Here is a 19,864-nt window from a genome sequence, read left to right as displayed (position 1 = left end):
TACATACAGACATTCTTCAACTTTCTAAATGACATTTTAGTTTTGTTGATGAAAATCCTGTTTGTACACTCAGCTACCTGATTATGAAAATCTAGTTTCAAAGACAAGAGGATTCTTATTTTAGTTTTCTGTAAAATTAATGTTGAATTGGTAAGATTTTACATCTGATTTGACATGTAGCTGCTGAGACATTCTGTGTCATTGCTGTACCATTCCAAAGTTCTGGATCCTGTTAGGTATGAGGATTTTATTACCCTCCTTTGACAAAAATACATACATATGCATTTTAAAGTAATGGTAGTTTTCACTGATAAAAGAAATACAGAGAAAGGTGAAGTGAAGAACAAATATACATTTGCAGTATATAAATAGAATTAGGAGGTGCTCAGCAAAACATCTTTCCTTTGCTAATTATTGGGCAGAGGTTGTCCCTATGTGTGCTACTCATTGTCTCCCTGCAAGGAAGGAAAGGAGCTGCACTTTTATGATTCTCATTCCTGCAGCAGCATCAGAACATTAATTCTGGGGCCCTTGGAGCTGACTGAAGAATGAAATGAGCTGCAGCATTTCCCTTTGCTACCCAGAAGAAAATCGTGCCTGAGTTTTTTGGATTCCTATGGTCTGTTAGCTCCTCAGCAAAGGCATCCAGTCCTGGGAAGTTCCCCTCTGCAAGGTGCCAGGAAGCTGTGGCAGCAGTGCCAGGCTGCTGTCCTGGGGGACATACTGGGAAGGAGTGAGTGTCCAGGATGGAATGCCCTTCTGGAATATCCTTCCTTCCACATCAGGTCTGGAGCCAGACCCTACCTGAGTGACAGGGGAAGCCTTATCTCCCTGAGAATGATGAGTTCCCCTCACTACTTTATTACTGTTCCATAGCACATGGAGCTTTTAATTTTTTTGATTGATTGTCCTATTTTATTGCTCAAGTGCTGTGTGGCATATTGCTGGCTTTTGTCATTGGAGTCTGTTTTGAAAGACTGACTTTTATACTGCTTCAGGCTTTCACAGTGAGAAGTGCAGCAAATGGCCAAGCAATACACTTTACAGTGAATATTGGCCCGAGTAAACGTGAGGAAAACATGGATTCCATCTAGAGACTTCAGAAATCATGAATCATGCTTTCCTAAGTGATAAACTTCAGAAATACCAGTGCAGTGGAGGGGGATGATGATTGCACTTGTGAGAGCAGAGTGCATTTCCCAGAGTCACACGGGAGCAGGGATTGCTGCTAGGGCAGGGGAGAGAGCCTGACCCGCTGGCTATTGGAGATTAAGCCAATTAGCAGGACCTGCAGAGGGCTATAAAGTGGTGGGAGTGACAGAAAATAACTGATAGGCAGCCCTGCAAGGTGTTGCTCAGTGGGAAGTTCCCGCAGGTCACCACATCACTCATGGTGCTGGACAGTTGGCTGTGGGTGCGGCCTGCGTGGTGTGGGAGAGCTGGACGTGCCGACAGACACCAACCAGGCAGGGCTGCAGTCCTGCAAGTGAGGATCTGAGGTGCTCCAGTCTCTCCTCAGCAGCCTTTCACACTGAGAGCAGTGGTGGCCAGTGCTTTCTGCTGTGCTGAACCTCAATTCTCACCTACTCTGTAACAGGGGCTCCACCTCCAGGATGGACCAGGGCCTGGAGTTTGACTGGTGGAACAAAAATTCCCTTCATTCATGAAATGGCATTTCAAACCTATTTGCTGTGTCTCCTACCTGTGTGTTGTTTGGGTCTTCACAGCATTGTTCCAGCAGTTGGTACATGTTGGGCCATAAATAAGATAAACTAAGCTGGGATTTATTCCAGCTAAGCACAGACAAAACCAATAAAGTTGTATTATATACAGATTTATTATTATATAATAACCGGTAAGTTGTGAAAATAATCAAGGTTTTAAAAGGAAATACAGAAAACATTATGTGAGTTTCCTACTCTGATTTAAAAAAAAAAATAATTGTAGTAGCTTGGACTAATTTGATAGGTCTCAGTTCAGAAAAAGAAAACCACAAGGAAATATTAATGCAACATAGGCACATAGCTGAAGTTAAGCAGGTGCTTAAATGCTTGGTTGTACAGAAATGCAGTGATTTAATTAGGATCTTGTTACATTTGACAGGCATATCTGATTTGCAGGCTAGAGAGAGAGCAACAAGAAAAGCTAATTCTAGGTAAATGCATCTGGATCCCAGTCTGTGGCAGGAGGAGAGGCAAGCTGCATTTCAGTAAGGAGCTTCTATTTCTTGTATGAGAGAAGGTTATAAGATGAGCATTCCATATTTCAGGCCTGCAAAAGTCCCCGGGATTGTTAAGCCAAGTGACTATTCCAAAAGGAAAAAAAAAAATCAAGGAAGAGAAGTGTGAGGTTTGCATTTGTTTTCTTTGATGTTCATCTGCTCAGTCAAGTGCTGGCCTTCACTTCCTCCACCCATTGACAGTGAAGCAAGGAGTGTGTGCTCTGCTGCAGGTTTATTTGATTGGCTTTTTTTCCAGTAAGGGGTGACTCATGGTTTTTTTCTTCAGAGTACATAATATAGTGTATCAGGTTTAGTAGCTGCATTAGTACAATGAGCTGAAATCATTAAATTGATTCCACATGTGATAAATACCAGATTAAAACAGCCAGCAACCCCTCTATATCCCTTCCTATCTTTAATGTTGATAACATCATAGAGGAAAGCTGTTAAAAATAAAAAGAAAATTAAATAATAATCCCGTGGAAGCTATTTGGGTATCTGCACTGTGAGTGTGGCAGGACTTCACTAACTATCCATGGCATTTTTAGGACAGGTAAAGGAAGTGAACTGTGAAATCAAAAATAAAAAGTCCCAAAAACTTCTTTTCCTCTGCCTATTCATCAAGGGTATGGTGGCCATGAAAAAGAAATCAAGAGTTCTGTTGTTCTGTCCTGGATCAGAAATGCCAATTGTAGTTATTTTAGTACTAATTATGATTGACTTTAAATACTTTTCTGATTATAGAATTTACCACAGAAAAATAGAACAATATAATAGCCACTCTGGGTAATTTAAAATTTCAGCAGTACTCCCAAACTTGGGGGCACCTCTTGCTTGCAGGGCGGGAGCTGAGAGTTTAGAATCATCCAAATGCTTCAGTGATATTTTCCTCAAAACAATGTCTGAATGTGTGCTTAATTGTCACTTTTTTGGCTGTCGTTTAAAAATTGCTCCTTTCTTTAAGGGCATTAAGACATCACTACCAGTATTTTGAAAGGTTTTTCAATGTCTTTTTTCACTGGCGAACTGAAAAAAAATGCAAACTATTATTTTGTTCATCTTGTTTTTAAACTGAACTGCATTATCAACTTAGTGTGTGCTCTGAAGGTATTGTTAAAAGTGCTTTGAAAACTTGTAAATCCCGGTAATTTATGTTCCTGTAGTCTCAACTGCTTCTTTCTGTCCTTCTGGTTTTAATTTGAATGCAGTCTTGTCTGGGTGTGTACCTGTAAAATTGTGTTTTTCCAAGTACAATTTACAGTCATGACCCTCAGTTTTACAGTGTTCCAGCCTTATAGGAGCTTCCTCCTATGCTGAAAAGCCAACTTTGGGTCAAACAGCTCTTTCATATTGTAATTGTCTAATCAAGGTTACTTGAAACAGATCCGATTTGGGCATTTTTTAGTTTATGGCAAGGATTTTATAAGAATATCAAGTGAAATGGAAAGGTTCCTTTGTAGGAGACCAGTGATAGCATTGCCTTATTTCTTCAGATGTATACAGTTGTAAACTTAGCCTTCTTCATGACAACAGTCCCATTTATCTAAACAATTCTCCTTTTAGAGCCAATGGCACTGATAGAAACCGAGATAAGGAGCGCAGATGGGAGGATCTCTCTGAGTCTCTCCTTACAGAAACTCCTCGCTGGGCAGCTCACAATCCCCTTTTCTTTTTGGTGCCTGAGAATTCGTGGCAGACATCTCCCCTGAAACACAGTCCTCTCGAATTGCCAGCCCCAGGAAGGATGGTCAGGCTTTGGGAGGGTTTTTAAAATCCTGGATTTTTCTTTCCCTGTGTTTAGTGCGTTCAAATGGCAGGGGTCGGCGTTTTGTCTTTCATAGCTCTACCTTGGAATAGTCCCTGAGCTGTAATTCTTTGTCTTTTGAATTAAGGTATTAAATGATCGATTTTACTGTAATCTGTAAATTAATCCCTTGTTTATTTGCTGTCTTTTTGGGTGGTACAAAAAAAAGAACTTTCAGAGCTTTGTATTTTTTGTATTACTCCGCAATAAAAATAGTACTTGCACACTGAAACAGAAGTTATTTGAAGTAAATGTTATGGGCTTTATTTTTAGTACTTACTCCTCATCCGTGCTCATTTTTTTAGCATGACTTCAGCACCCTTGGTGGTTAAGAGGAAGAGAAGAACGGATAGATCACGTGGTTGAATTTTGTTCTGTTTGTATTTTCAGATCATTGTACAGTCTGGCCGTCACCCCACGGTGCTGCAGAAGCTCTGCCAGTTGCCTTTCCAGTATTTCAGTGATCCTCGTTTAATCAAAGTGCTCTTCCCTTCACTCATAGCTGCGTGTTACAATAACCCTCAGAACAAGATCATCCTGGAGCAGGAGATGAGCTGTGTTTTACTGGCCACCTTCATCCAGGTACGGCTGGGCTCGCCTTTGCTCTCAGGGTGGGGATCTTCACTGCACTAGGACAAGCAAACAGCACTGAAGTGCTTCCAGACTCTCTGCAGCTCTTCTCAAACCACAGATGATGCCTGTACTTGAGGCATTTGATCACACTGAAAGGTTACTGAGTAGTTCAGGTTCTCACTGTTTGTGCAGAATCCAGTTTGCATCCAAGTTTCTGGATGTACTGGGAAGATGTGATGTAGATCTTAAAATATTTATTTTTAAAAGAATTCTTGCCCATGTAGCATATCTGAAATCAGTATATTAATGTGTTTACATATAAATGTACAGTTGTATACTGTGTACCATAGATTTACAGAGAGCTGGGTAAGTGTATGCATTTTCTGCAGAAAATACACAAGACATATGTTACCAGTCTAATCTTGCAATCTTTATTTTTGACAGTAAGCCACCAAAGTCATTACAAATACTGTTTTGAATAAAGATTTGCATTGTTTTTCTTCCCTTTGTTTAAATTTATATATTGTTTTATCCATCAGATTTTTTTGCCTGCCTCATGGTTTTCAAGCATTTTTTTGACTGTTTCCAGTGAATAAATGCAGTTTTCATAAACATGGTACTGTGAAAAATAATACTCTCTTGGGAGTCTGTAACCCTGTGTCAGTCACCTGAAAGTTACTGCTGTTGATAAAGAAAATTTAATCAAAGTCCTTTTTCTAATGCTTTACAGCTAGTCCAATAATAGGCTACATACGTTTCAGAGAGAAAGTACAAGAACTAAATATTTACTAAAAGTCTTTGCATAACATCAAACTTATGAGTGCAGCTACTTTTTATCCTTTTAATACTAAAATAATTGCACAGCAGTTTTTTTAAAAGAAGTTTGGAACTTTGAAATAAAAACATTTGCCATATAGTAATGAACTCCTGGTTAATTACACAACTATAATTCATCTTCTGTGGCTTTCTTATAGTGAAACTGAAAAATATAATTTAAGCATTATTAGTAAGTGTGGCAAGTTTGGTTTGGGGTTTTTTCAGCTAAAAAACAGGAGAGTGGAGGAGAATGTTCCCTATATGAATAATTAAGGTTGTTTACGTTGATTTCTGTTCTGTGAGAGATGGAATGGCACTAAAATCCCCAGTAGCTACGGTAAGACGTAAGTACATTTATAAGGGTCAGCGTTACTAATACGATTTCCAGTTAGTTATATCCCAGGTGGCAAGTTTGTGTACTATGCCTGCAGGCTTTTAAAAAAAGGTGTTCTGTTAAAATATGGAAGAGCTGTGAAGTGTCCTGGCGCTGCTGGCTTCGGTGGTCCTTCTGTATTTTGCCCGTTTTAAAGTGCAGTCCCGATGTTGCACCCGCACACACGGAGCGCGGTGCTGGCAGGACCCAAGGAATGCAGAGATCCCGCGCACGCAGGAGGGACTCACTGCTCTGCTTCTATTTCAACTCGCTGCTGTTTGTCAAGCAAATCTCTCATTTGCTTCGGTAGAAGGTTTGGGAAAGACTGTTAAATGTTGGCCTGTGACTAGAAAATGAGATTCTTCCTTTGCCAGGGAACGCCAAAAGAAATCCTGTTTGCGTAAAAGTTTGGTGGTGTGTACGAATATAACACTTAAATACAGTGTGTTAAATGTGCAGCCAAAATCAAAGGAAGAGCATTTCTGCATTTTACAGCGCTCTCCCTACCGATAGATTTATTTCCATCAGCTGAAGTTTGCATCAGCCTGTTTATTTTTGTTACTTCTGTTTGGAGATGTGCAGGAATAAGTAGAAACATTCAGGAGTATCCACGATTTGCCGTGCTGTATCTTATCTCGGGTAATCCCTTCTTCAGTATTCTCCTGGGTGGAGACTGCAGCAAAGGGCAGGATCTGTAGTGGGGAGCTGGCTGGTTCCAGGCCAGGTCGGTGTCCGTGCTGGCTCCGAGAATGCTGCACCCCAACACCCCACAGCAGCGGGATCACACAGTGCTCAGTGCTGGGGGCACAGCTGGGGGCACAGCTGGCTGCCAGGGCCAGCAGCGCTGGGCAGCAACTCCACCTTCTCCCAGGAGATCAGCACCTCAGGCTCCCAGGTTGCTGGGAAGCACAGCCATTGAAATTGGGATCAGTCATGAATTTTGTAAGAGTGTATTTGGAGTCGGGAGCAAAAGTCTGAAACACCATTTGTTTTACAGAAGCATTGCTATGGTTAAATGGCTAAATAAAAATCATAATAATAACTATTTCCCAGGAAGACATTCACTAAAAATATATTTTTTGAAAACAGATATAAATAAATGTGTAAAAATCCACTGTAAATTACAGAATTTAAATGCTGATAGTGCTGTGTTATGATATGTAGAAAACAAGCCAGAGTTTGTTAATTTACAGATTACATGAAGTATTAGTATTTTTTAATGACTGTGAAGACTTTTGAATGTTGTTTTAATTCCTCAGATGTAAGATCTGAAAACCTGATGTCTTTTTTTGTTTGTTTTCCCCCACAGGATTTTGCACAGAGCTCAGGCCAAATGGAAAATCAGTTATCTCAGCAGAGGGGTACGTTCCCTGCAGTGTAACAGAGTAACAACTGGGTAGCAAAATGTGTAGATACTGTGATTTAAGTTCCTTGAATGGGTGTGGCTGAGAAGGAATACAGTAAATGTACAGTTTGGGGTGGGCTCCCTGCCTCACATCCTGACCTGCACATCCGTGTGTTCCAGCCCACTGCTCCTCTGTCCGGGATTCAGGCTGTTAATCTTTATTCAATGCTCTGTGGTGTTGTGTCTTAAATGTGATACTGTACCTGCACATATTTAATTAGCTGACACAAAGGCTGCCTTCAAAAGCTTTAGGTTGCAGAAGCTACACAGCCATGCCAATACACTCAGGGAGCCAAAAATCTCTAAAATAGTCCTGTAATTGTCCTTTAAAGTCTGTCAGTTTGCAGAAGAGTTGGGATTTTTTTCCCTCCTCAGTTATTATAAATATTATTTTAAATGCAGTCAACCTTTCTAGGCTAAACATTTGAAAGATTCTCAGCTGAGATGGCTGTTACTTGCTAAACCCATCTGAAATTCAAGTGTTGATCAGCATCTGGTCTCGAAATTGTGCATAAAATGCAACGCTTGGACGGTCATTTCTCCCTCATAAGCGGAAATCCACCACCATTTCCTCAGCATTTGCTAGGAGGTGAGTGGTTCTAGGTCTAAAGCATCAAGTTTTCGTTTAAAAATAAATTATAAAATGAAAGTAACTTTATGGACATTTTTACTGTCAACATCAGACATCTCAGTCTGAAGCAGACTCGTGCAGTGTCTGCAGCACCAACTTTCCAGGATTGTATTTCCATGAGATTCTTCTCAAGAAACATCTAAAATCCAAGTGGAAAACTTGCTTTTTATTTTTGCTATTCAAACTGGAGGAACTTTTAAACAAAAACGTGGTAACATTTGAATGTGATTTCTAAACATTCCCCAGTTGCAAAAAAGTTAACTTAGTAATAGTGTAGGCAGGATTATTTTTATCTCTTATATCACTTGAATGTGAAGGATGGTGTCCCCCAAAACAATGGGAATACTAACACTGATGAGAATAAAACCTGAAAGCACAAACTTCGCAGTTGGGTGCTGCGTGGAGGGTCAGACCCTCCAACCTGGCACAGTGAAGTCCTGTCCACGTCACTGCACACTCTCAGGAGTGAAAGCTGCATTTGTGCTTGTGCTCTGAGCTCTGGGGAGTCAGGAACACAACTCTTCTGCAGCCCTTTGTAGTAAAAAAAAGAAACTGCTGAGCAGAAAATGCCACTGAGGCTGCCCAGAGTATAACGAGGCTGAGTGGTGTGCCCGAGAACATGAAGTGTGCAAAGATGTAAAATGTTCTCTGCACAGGGCAGAGAGCCTGAGCAGCCAACACATGGAAGCCTTTACTCATTAGAGCCAAGCGTAGATGCCCTGAGCTCCACAGAAGAGTCACCCCACGGTCTGAGGAGATTTGGATAGGGGGAGGGGAGTGAATCACCCAAATTGGCTGCACATTCATTATTCTTGTTTTACTGCGTTCTTATCTTAAGAGGGAATAACTTGGTAATTTTATGTTCTGTCTTCAACAGAAAAATTTTTCAGTTCTCAAGATTATCTTGAGCTCTCCAACAGATTCCCCCGGCAGTCCTGGGAAGAAGCTCGACAGTTCTTCTTGAAAAAATAAGAGTTGTATTTAGCTTTTAAATCCCTAACATCGTCACACTGACCAGTTCCTGCTGACTACCTTCTTGAAAACGCTGTTCCAAAATGGTTTTGATACTCTAAATACTTATCCTATAGATATATAATTTGCACTATTTATATAAGTACTGTAGATACTTCCAGGTTCTGTTTTGTAATTTTGATAATTTGAGTTTATTTCGTTCTTGTATCCAATGTCATGATTTTGGTGTTTTCTGCCCTGTGGTGGGACTTGCACTGCAGAACTGCTGAAATAAGGTTGCAAATAGAGAAAATATGTTCTATATATCTTGTAATAAAATAACTTATTCTGTCTTGTGTGATTCCTGTGTTAAAATCATCAGTATGTTTGAGTTACCATAAGCAACACGGTTCAGAAAGAGAGAAAAAAACCCTCATAAGATGTTTTTCTCAGTAATCAAGAGTCAATCGGAATCAAATCAAAGTAATTCGTCAGATCTGGCCGCGGGGAAAGTTTGCTTATAATTTTTTGGGTGATTGGGGATACGTCACCTAGGACAGATATTTTAGAGCTCATGCATTTTTAACGCCTCCTCGGATCGAGCGGGGCCCGCGGAGCCCTCACGGCTCCGTGCGCGCGGGGGCTCCGCGCGCCGCCTCCGCCCGGGGCCGCTCCCGCGCGCGGCGGCGCTGAGGGGGCGCGCGGCGGCCCGGCCCTGCCCTGCGCTGTGCCGATCCCGGCCCGCGGGCACCGGCAGCTCGGCCCGGGCAGGACGGGGACCGAGACCGGTGCCCGAGCGAGGACCAGCACCGTGATCGCCACCGGCAGCGGAACGGTCCCTTCTCGGCGGCCCCAGCGCCGCCCTTAGCTGCCCGGCCCGGCCCGGCCCGGCCCGACGCGGGCCTGAGGCGAGCCACACGCCGAGCTCCAGCCCGGCCCCGAGAGAACGCGCCGAGTTCCAGCCCGACCCAGACGGAACCAGGTAACGGCGGGGGCCTCGCGGCGGGGCTGGGAGGGCGGCAGGATGCCCATCCCCACCTGTCCCCAGCCGGGACAGCTCGTCCCGGCGGTGCAGAGCAGCCCCGGGCTGAGGCGGGCCCGCAGCCCGCGCCGCTCCGTGCCTCGCGAGGGCAGCTCGCCTTGGGAGCCCGGTCCCTGTACTCGCTGCGCAGTCTGTCGGGGTGGTGGAGCCGTCGCGGCGCAGCGCTGCCCATACCCTGCAGCCCGGAGGGCTCCGGTAGGGGCCTGGCTCTCGCCCCGCTGCCCGGGGGTAGGGTAAGGGAGCGGCTCGCCGTGGCTTGAGCTTGGCCGGGCCTGCGGTCCCACGGGGAGCTGGCCCTGAGCGGTCCCGCGCGGGTAAGGGGGAGGGCGCGGGAGCTGGAGCGGCCCTGCCGCGCTCCCAGGTGATGCCAGAGGCAGATAAGGAGTCGCCGCCTGGGTCTGGACGGGGGGATGGAGAAGCTGAATGTAGGACTCGCCTCGCCGCCCCGGGGGAGCCCCGCCGCCCAGCCCCGCCACCCCCGGGAGGAGGCGAGGCGGCCCCGCACCGCGGCAGGTGCGGGCACGGCCGGGCGAGCCTGGGGGCTACTCCGAAAGGGAAACCTGCGCTCCGCCTCCCCGGCTATAAATAAGCGGCCCCGGTTCTGAAAGCCGATTAGCGCCGTGCGGTGAGGCCGTGCGGGAGAAGCCGGGGCTGTGCCCGTCCCGACCCGCTCTGTTCCGCTCCCGATCCGTATGGCAGCGCCGCTCGGCACCTGGGGTGCCCCTTCGCCACCCTTACGGGACTTTTTTTAGTTCGTTTTGGTCTTTTCGTTTAAAACCATTTTTGTTTTCTTTTTTTTTTTTTTTTTATTAAGTCCAAAATATTTAATCCCACTATTCAACCGCTGACTCTGACAATAAATAACAATAACTTACTTTTGATCGTTAAAGGCGCAAACAATCCGTCCTTCGTCCATTGATAACTTAACATTATTAGTACTGGTTTTCCCGTTAAAAAGTCTCGTTCCCGTGTCCCTTTTTTCCAGCGATCGTGGGGGTCCGGGCAGCGTGGCCCGAGTGAGGCATCGGTGTGAGATGAGGCTGGACGGCGCGGCTCCGCGGAGGAAGGTCCAGGCCAGCTCCGCGGCCGCACGCCGGAGGAGTCTCTCCCCATTTTGTAGATTTTGTTTTTACTATTTATTTTTCCCTTTCAAAAAGGAAAGAAAAACCGTCCCCAGCTCAAATAGCGGGCGAGGAAGCCTGTCACTGTGCCGGGCTTCGGCGGGGAAATCCGATTTTCTTTGGGGAAAAGAAACACCGAAATCCGCAGGGCAGAAAAAAAACCAAACCAAAACCACGAAAAAAACCAGGGCGGGGGCTCTCTCTCCGGTCTGGTGAAGGCAGCGAGGATCCCGGTGCTTTTTTGGCCGACAGTAACATATTTTTTGTTTGTTTTTAAATAAGAATAATTAAAAAACAAAGGCGTTTGTCCGGCGCTCTGGGAGCGGCCCGGGGCCGGGTGTCTCATGCAGGGAGCGCAGGCATGCGGAGGTCCCGCGGCGGGGCGGACCGGCCGCTTCACGTCTCGGCCGGGCTGGGTACCATGCTGTTGGGGGTGTCGGGGAGCTGGGAGGACAGCGAGGTCACGTCGCTGCCGGAGGAGGTGCCCAAGGAGCCGGACTCGGAGAAGGAGACCTGGGGGAGCAGCGGCGGTGAGGGCTTGGCGCGGTCGCCCCCTGCCCCGTCCCCCTCCCTCAGCAGCCGGGCCCGGCGGGCCGGCATCTGCCCGTCCCCTGCGGTCCCACGGACGGCCCGGCGCGGCTCACCAGCTGCTGGAAGGCGGCGGGCTGCTCCAGGTCGCTCTGCAGGGCGAACTCGCTGAGCGCCTTCCAGGGCGGCTGGTAGGTCTGGACCTCCACGGCGGTGCCCTGCACGGCGCTCTCGTGGCGGATGGGGCTGCCGGCCACGAGCGGAGTCCCGGTGAGGCCCTGCAGGCTCTGCGGGCACACGGGGATTCAGCGCGACTGCCGCCCGAGCCCCCCACCCACATCTCCCTCCCCGCCGGGGAGGACGGGCGCTCACCGTCTTGTCGCTGTGCTGCTGCTGCTGGAGCTGCTTCATGAGAATGGACTTTTTCTTGTCCTTGCAGCGCTTGTTCTGGAACCAGACGCGGATGACGCGGGGACTGAGCCCCGTCATTTCCACGAGCTGCTCCTTCATCAGGGCGTCGGGGCGCGGGTTGGCGGCGTAGCAGGTCCGCAGCGTGTGCAGCTGCTTCTCGTTCAGCACCGTCCGCACGCGGGTGGTCTTCTCCGCCGCCTTGTGCGCCGGCGGCCGCGGGGCGGGCGGCCGCCCGGGCACCGGCTCTGCGACGGGCGGGGAGGGCGCGCACCGTCAGCGCCGCCGCCCGCTCGCCCGCCGCAGCCCTCCCGACACCCTCCCCGCCCCGCCGCCCGCCCCGCCGGGGAGCCGGTACCTGCGAGGTGCGCGGCGGCGGCCGGCGGCAGCGCGGGGCTGCGCGGTCCGCGGGCGGCGGTGCCGTCGGGGGGCGGCCCGTGGTCGGCGCGGCAGAGCAGGTCGCGCTCCCGCAGGCAGAACTGGTCGCCGGGCAGGAGCTGGCGGCCGCAGGCGGCGCAGCGGAAGCACTCCAGGTGGTAGACGTGGTCGCGGGCGCGCATCACCAGGTCGCTGCTGCTGAACGCCGCCCGGCACTGGGCGCACTTGATGCCGAAGAGCCTGCGGGGATGCGACGCGCCGTCAGGGCCCGCGGCCGCGCCATCGGGGCGGCTCCAGGCGGTGCCGCGGGGCCGGGCAGCGGCCCAGAGTCGGGCTTTCGTTGGGGGAAATTCGGGGAGTTTAAGGGGCTTTTGTGCTTTTTCGGGTCTAGGTTATTTTTTTTCTAACGAGCGCCGGCACATTCGGGGTCACCTGCTGTAATCCCGTTTGCAGTAGGCCTTGCCGTCGCGCAGGAAGCATGTGCAGGTCTCGTCCAGGGGCTGCCCGCACTCGGCGCACTTGAGGCAGGCGACGTGCCACTCCAGGTCCGGCGACACCCGCAGCAGGAAGGGGTCCTGGATGCGGCCCCCGCAGCCCGCGCACAGGGCCAGCCCCGGCCGCCCTGCCGGGAGCGAGCGGGGTACGGTCAGAGCCAGCAGTGTGCCAGAGCAGAGGTCAGCAATGAGGGAAAAGCACTTTTTCTTTTTTACACATCATCCTTTTTTCTTATTCTGATTTTTTTGGTTTTTTTCCAAAAGAGGAAGAAAGAGAAATAAAGACAGACACACGGACAGAAAGGATGGAAACATGAAAGGACACAAATTAATACGGCCAGGAAAAAGGAAAAAAAAAAAAAGAAAGAGAGAAAGAAAAAAAAGACAGAAGCTTGAGCAAGGCAAATAAATGCAGAAAGACAGAGACGTAAAAGCAGAATTTTGGAAAAGAAATATAAAAGCAGAGATACAAAACCATTAAAACAACGGTTGATGAAAACTTGAAAGAAATAAGGAAAGAAACAAAGAAAGAAGAAAGGAAGGAAGAAAGGAAAAAGAAATTAAAACAGAATGACGGAAGGAGATACAAAAGCATCGAAAACCCAGAGACGATTAAAATGGGAACATGGACAAATGAAAACAGTAAGAGACATGGAATCAAAGAGATAGAAAGAGAAATAAAACTAAACAAGAACAGAAAGAAAATAATTTTTTTAACGAAAAGAGAATTTTTAAAAAAGACAAACACGAAAGAAATAAAGAAAGAAAAACGGTAACACGACCAAAGAAAGAAAGAAATAAAGGAAGAGCAGAGGGCAGCAGAGAAAGAAATGGAATCAGTCGAAAGAAATGAGCTCAGCGGCACGGACAGCAGAAAGGACAGAGGGGCCGGGAAGCGCTGGGCACGAACGGGAATAGCGGCACCGGAGTTGACACGGGCCGAGCCCGCAGCCGCCCGCGCCCTCCGTGGGGCCGCAGCCCTTCCCGGCGCTGTCAGCGCGCCCGGGGCCGCCGGTCCACCCGACGGCAGCGGCGGCGCGGAGCTCGACCCGCAGGGTCCCGCGCACGCCCGCCCGCCCCGGCCCCGCGTTCCGCTGCGCTGCGCGCACTTACTCTTGGAGGGCTCCCCCATGGCGCCCGGGAGCGGCCGCGGGAGGAGGATGTCCACCATGCGGGCGGCCCCCTGCGCACCGGCAGCGATGCGGGATGCGGAGCCGCCGCTCCACCACTACCCGCGCGGCGCGGGGCGGGGGCCGCGCCCGCCCCCCCGGGCCCGCCCCGCCGGGCCGCGCCGTGATGTCAGCGCGCAGAGGCTCTGACCTCACCGCGCGGCCCCCGGAGGCGATTGGCGGCCGAGGGGAGAGCCCGCGGATTGGCGCTGCCGAACAATGGGCGCGCGGCGGGCGCGGAGCGGGGCGCACGCCCCGCGGGACCCGGTCCGAAGCCGCACGACGCCGGCACTGACGGGACGCGCGGCCCCGCGCCCGCGGGAGAAGCTGCCCCGCGCCCCGCGCTCCGGGACCCTCTGCCCCGCCCGCCGTGCTGCGCCTCGGCCCTGCGCGCTCGGGGAACGGCGGCATCGGCAGCCCGAGGAGAAGGAGATGCATTGTAGCTTTTTTCCCTCCTCTGTTTTCCCTGTTATTCTACTTGACTTTTAGTTCGCCTAATTTTTTCTCCTTTAATTTCCCCCTTCCTTGTCTTTCTCGTCTCTTTTGCATTTAATTTCGTTGTTCTTTCCCCCACGTTTCGGCGTGCCGCTGGCAGGTGCCCGCGGGCGGGCTCGGCGGGACAGTTCCGGCGCTGCGCACAGGCGCATCTCCGCGGCAGACGGGAAGGGGCTGCGCAGTGGACGCCGGCTCGAAGCTGCGGACCCGCGGAGCAGTTCCCTGCTGAGGCCCGTGTGCGGGAGAGCCGCCCCTACGGACCCGAACAGAACCGATCGCATCGTCGGGGCGGCCGTCCCGGGCAGCAGCCCTGTGACGAGTTGAAATTAGAGGAGAAAAACAGTATTTTACCGCATTTTCATGCGCCTGGTTCCATGCTGTTCCCGCAGCCGAACCTCTCCTGTTGCTTTTTTCTTCCTTCTTTCCCCCCAGCCACCATGGGCTTCCCGTGCATTAGCAGAAAAATACGGAAAGCACTTCCGTGGCCTTTGACTCAGCGTTAAATTCCCAAAGACTTTGCAGCACAGCAACGCGAGTGTCTCATAAGGTCCAGGAAGGCTTAAATATGCGGGCATTGAGATTGCTGCTGTCTTGGGGCTTTGGTCCTTTCCTTCACTTCCATGTAATCACCTTTTTAATTTTATACGTGGAATTTGACAGGCATTTGCCAACCTATATGGCTCGGGGAGGACATGATGACTTTAGATGTTGGCTCAGGAAGGGCAGGCTGCGCTCGTTTTCCTCAGAGGAGGGAGGCGGGATGGGTTTTCCAGCTGAAGCACTTGTCTCTTGCGGGAGTCAGGCACCCTGCAGGTATGAAGCCCCAGAAGATGGGGAGGGGGAGAAGACTCTTTGGATAAAGTGCTTCACTATTTGACCCGCTCTCCCAGCCTGGTCACAGCCCCTGCTACCCCTTTGAGGGCCCCAAATGTTGAAAGCAAGCTCTTAAATTTGTACCACAGCTGCGGGGAAAGGAGGGTGGATGGCATTTGAAGCACCCGCTTCAGCAGGCACGCATGTCACCAGGGGAGTTTGGTGTCCCTGCCTGCCCCTGCGTGTGCGGAGGTGCAGAGGGGCGGTGCAGCAGTGACATCCTCAGGGCAGGGTGAGCCCGTGTGTTCCTGCCTGTGTACCCTGCCGAGGGCTGTGCTCTGACTGCTGCCTGCCGCTAGCGCGGCTCGCTGGCCAGCGGCAGAGCTGGGTGGGGGGTGAGAGATATGAAGGCATTTGGAAAAGTTTGGTCAGTTCTTCAAACTGGGGTCACTCCGAGGGATGGGTGATGGGAACCTCTACAGCACTGTGGGGCACCACAGGTCCGTGCCTGGTCACCTGCAGAAAAGAGGGTACAGGAGGGTGACTTCAGCCTGAGCCAGAATTCAGGTTCCTGGGTGAGTCAGTATCTTCATGTGTTAACAATAAAATGCAAAAATGTCGGAGTGATAGGAGAATGAGACATGTCTAAGAATACAGCAGCTTGGCAGGGATGCTCTGTGTTGCATCACCCTTTTCCCACTCGAGGGCAGGATCCTGTCTGCTGTCCCAAACCTCCCACCAGTTTAGGAATTTGTAAAGTTACAGCTGAACCAACCAATCTTTTTCAAACCTATGCAAAGCTGTGCTGCAGTCACACCTGTATCTGAACGCAGCAACGTGCTCACACCAGGCAGGTGTGGTTGGACTGGACTCTCTTCACAACAAGGCAGGTAGGAACAGGATAGCAGTGCTGCACAGGCAGTTTAGTAGAAAAACAAAAAAAAAAAGACTTGCTAGGAAAGTGTTGAAAGCCCTGCATCTCCTCTATGTGATATACAAAAAGCTTTAAAATGACTGCAGGTAATGCCATGAGGCATTGAGCCAGCTTGATACCGCATGTTTTACAAACAGGTTAATTGTTGGTTCATCTGAGGGAGGGTAAGGGAAAGCACATCATAAAATGATGGAATAATTCAGTCCAGGAGGCACCTCTGGACCACTGTGTTCAGGTAACTTGGAAGGGCTGGAAGCATTTTCTAGTCAGAGCCAAGTGCAATCTCTCCTGCCACACTGATCACTCCTCACTCTCCTCCACCCAGTGCCAGAGATTCCAGCCCTGGTTGGGTTTGAGAGCTGGCAGGGGCTGCTGGCCACGGGCTGGGGCTGCCTGAAGGTGCTCCCCGCTCTCTACAGAGCAGCTCTGGGGTTTGCTCCCAAATAGATGTACAAGTTCCCTCTAGAAGGGGGAAATGGTAACAATTTTTTTTTTTTTGTTTGCAGCAGATTGCAAAGGCAGTAAATGCTGATTCTTTCAGAGCCAACCATGGATTAAGTCCATTATAAAATTAAAACAGATGGAACGCAATTTCACTTACATTACAAAAAAGGACAGGAACCATCTGCAATAAGATTTAGCATTGCAAAGCTATTGTTATCATGTTACCATTAAAACCTTTGATGAAGAGTTTTCTTTCTTTCACAAACTTCTTCACATGAAACAAATGTTTTATTTATCCATCTTCCTAAGATGGTCATATTTTATTAAAAAGATGATGTCTCTCAAAAAATGTCCCTTGGTCCTAGCAGAATATGACAAAACAAAGAAATGTTGTAAAACTCCAAGACTGAGACACTGGGAGCTTCGATGGGAAAGATGTAGCAAAATGAGAATTCCCTATCCATTTTCCTTTAAAAAACATTTCCTTGTGTTTGGGCACAATGTCTGATACTGAAAATAGATAATTAATGAGATAATGGGATACTGCATGTCACCTCCTGTCCAATGGGATTATCTGATGGCTAATTATGGACAGATTGTGATTAATGTGATTATGGATTGGATATTAATCTGATTCTGGATTGATCTAGTTATGTTTTAGTCTGCTCCAAATGGTTAATTGGATCTGAGATAATAGAAATGCAGCTTGCACCAGATTTTGCCACATCAGTTGATGAAGTATCTTTTGATCTGGGTGGGTTGCGAACAATAAATTATTTACAGCTGTTGAGAAAATGACTCTTCCTTAGAATGTAGTCATTCATTTTATTTTCGAGAGCCTTTGAAAACAAAATCAATATCCTTTCTAAAAGGAGATGTTGACAAAAGAAAGGCACGTACATAACTCACAAACAAATGTGACGAAATTAAACAGTGGTTAACCCGGTGGCCTAATGTCTGGTGATGCATTTGAATTGCTATGTGGAGCTTTGGGCTCAATTCTTCTGAGACCAGCAGGGGTTGGGAGCATTGCAGGGGAACAGGGCCCAGCGCTGGGGAAAGTGGTGTTGCACAACAGCTACTGCCAGCCCTGCTAGTGATTAAGAGTCAGCCATGGTAACATGGCAAAGGGAGCCCTTGCCATTTTTCCCCTCCGGATAAGAAAGATTCAGAAAGTTCGTGAGTGCAGAAAAGACTTATTGGCCCATCTCCTCTGGTCTCCTTCATACCAGACCATGCAATTGGACACAGAATCATTCTTTTTTCTCTCAAAATGAGCCTGTTAATTTATGGTTGACCTCAGCCATCTCTTCCAGAGATGCATCTGGTCTTGGTGTCACCTGCCAGTGCAGGAGAGGCTGCCTTGCTCTCACATCCTGCCTGTTAACTACTTTCACTGGAATGGACACCTAAGTGTATAGTTTAGGTTCAACCCCCAGACACTGGGTCTCGTTATGCTGTTATCTGCAGGATTAAAGGCAACAGGTAAATTGCGGACTTTGTAGACTTCATCTTAGACTTTGTGACAGGGCAAGCAGGAGGTATGTTAGCCTTTGTCACCAGGTGCTAGAAATGGCAGGTAACTCACCAGAAGGTTCTCCTCCCTAATGGGCTCTGCAATAAAAACATCAATGAAAATATCAAAAATCAAGCAGGTTCCAAAACACTGAAAACAAGGCCTGCTGCAGCTCTGTGCTCACACAAAAGTGCTATTGACTGAGCTGAAACAGAAAGAAAAAAGGAAAAAGCAACTTTCCTTGAAAAGTCCTTAGAGGCAGGGAAAGAGCTTTTCCCCTGGAGTGACTGTTCCTGCTGCTGCAGGAATGGCTTGGGCAGGTGTGAGTGGGAATACAGTGGCATCTGGATTCCTTACCCGCAGTGTAATGGGCAAAAAACCACAGCTACCCCAAATATTGCTGGTATAACCTGTCAGAGAATTTTACACATATCTGCCATTAACAACAAGGTGAGCTGCATGGCAGAAGGAGGTTGGCAGGTTATAAAACCCCATCCAGGGGTCTGCACTGAGAGGGCAGCAGAGCTCTTCTCACCAGCATTGTTTCTCTTGTCCTCCACAAATCACCATCACTCCTGGGCAGGACAAGTTGCCTTCCAAGGTAACCTGAGCATTTGCTTTCAGAAAGTTATGAGGGTCCCATCTTGCCTGTGAGCTTGGTAGAAAGGGTTTCTTGAACTTCTCGTGTGATCTTGTTCTTGAGGAATATGCAGACTGATGTTACCCCCAGGCTTCCTTCTTACTCGACTGGTACATGGAAATCATTAGCAAGGGATAGTAGTTAATAGAAAAGATAAAATACCTGTCTGTGGTTTTGTAGGCTCAGTATTAGAAGGTTGTTCCTGCTATTGGGTAGCTTTGGGGGAGCTCTTTCCTCTGTCCTGCACTTTGTAAACAGGGCTTGTGGCGTTGTCCCTTTCCAAAGGCTTCCACAAGGCCTCATGAAAGAGCAGCTGCTGCTCTGAGCCATGCAGGGGAGTGGCTGTAAGGTGATCTGAGCAGAGCACTGAGCACACCTGTGGAGGGCTATTAGCAAGGACCTTCATGTCAGACATGTGGAGATGAGCCTTTGTGCCAGTGCTGATGAGGGGCAGAGGGCAGGGCTCTGGGGACACACGTCCCTCCTTGTGTGCAGCTCCTGAGGGGGTGAGGGGTCATTGGCAACATCCTGGGGTGGCTGAACCACTGGGACCTGGTGAGCTCACAGCACTTGGGCACAAAATATTTCAGCAGCAGAAACCTCCCCTGCTGCTGCTTCCAAGGTGGGCGTTAGTCCTGTCCAGTGCTGGGCTGTGGGTCCTGTCCGTTGGTTTGGGGGCCCTGCTGAGCTGTCAGCAGTTGCAGTTGCTTTAACGTTATTGGATTTTGACAGATTAGGAGGTGAATCCTTTCGTGTGCTGGGGAAGCTTCCCAAATGAAGCTCTTTTAATTTATCTGAGTCAGCTATCCCCAGGGTGATTGCAGGAGGAGTAAGCTAAGGATGACCTGTGACAGAGGGGACCATCATAGCAGTAATAAAAAAAAATTCCTGCTCTTCACTAAATCCCTTAGTCATGAGGCTGTATTAGCTGGATTCCATATGTTTTAATTAGGAATTATGTATTTTAAGAAAAACAAAATCCGATTCTAGGGAAGACATCGTTAGATATAGGTAACGGTCCTTGGTTCATTTGGCATCTGTAGAGATATCAGTACAGGTACCTCTACTTGTTTGCAACCATATTTTTAAAAGTTTGAATAATCTATGT

General features: G+C 48.7%; 2 protein-coding genes across 3 annotated transcripts in view; one reads left to right on the top strand and one right to left on the bottom strand.

The window, feature by feature from the left end:
• The window catches only part of SCAPER (S-phase cyclin A associated protein in the ER), a 135,777-nt gene extending 126,628 nt beyond the window's left edge, over window positions 1-9,149 (top strand). For both annotated transcript variants that reach the window (XM_074549526.1, XM_074549525.1), the window contains exons 30-32: window positions 4,416-4,607; window positions 7,097-7,148; window positions 8,701-9,149. In XM_074549526.1, the coding sequence (XP_074405627.1) occupies window positions 4,416-4,607; window positions 7,097-7,148; window positions 8,701-8,795 (339 nt within the window). In that variant the 3' untranslated portion in view covers window positions 8,796-9,149. The remainder of the gene's footprint in view (window positions 1-4,415; window positions 4,608-7,096; window positions 7,149-8,700) is intronic.
• Window positions 9,150-11,035: 1,886 nt separating this feature from the next.
• On the bottom strand, window positions 11,036-14,035 carry ISL2 (ISL LIM homeobox 2). The gene is made up of 6 exons (XM_074549527.1): window positions 13,859-14,035; window positions 12,684-12,873; window positions 12,232-12,491; window positions 11,838-12,121; window positions 11,582-11,752; window positions 11,036-11,450 (listed from the first exon to the last, which is right to left on the bottom strand). The coding sequence occupies exons 1-6, from the start codon at window positions 13,914-13,916 to the stop codon at window positions 11,334-11,336; spliced, it is 1,080 nt and encodes a 359-aa protein (XP_074405628.1). The 5' UTR covers window positions 13,917-14,035; the 3' UTR covers window positions 11,036-11,333.
• Between the last annotated feature and the right edge of the window lie 5,829 nt (window positions 14,036-19,864).

Source organism: Zonotrichia albicollis, chromosome 11, assembly GCF_047830755.1.
Source record: "Zonotrichia albicollis isolate bZonAlb1 chromosome 11, bZonAlb1.hap1, whole genome shotgun sequence".
NCBI classification, from domain to species: domain Eukaryota; kingdom Metazoa; phylum Chordata; class Aves; order Passeriformes; family Passerellidae; genus Zonotrichia; species Zonotrichia albicollis.
The sequence above is the reverse complement of the archived record's forward strand: the minus strand, read 5'-3'. Positions and strand labels throughout refer to the sequence as shown.

What these genes read in the sequence shown, in the direction of transcription:
- ISL2 (XM_074549527.1), bottom strand. Translation starts at nt 13,916, where the DNA reads ATGGTGGACATCCTCCTCCCGCGGCCGCTCCCGGGCGCCATGGGGGAG. An exon ending in CATGGGGGAGCCCTCCAAGA is followed by an intron (nt 12,874 to 13,858) that starts GTAAGTGCGCGC and finishes CGCTCCCGGCAG; the next exon opens with GGCGGCCGGGGCTGGCCCTG. An exon ending in AGCAGCACAGCGACAAGACG is followed by an intron (nt 11,753 to 11,837) that starts GTGAGCGCCCGT and finishes GTGTGCCCGCAG; the next exon opens with AGCCTGCAGGGCCTCACCGG.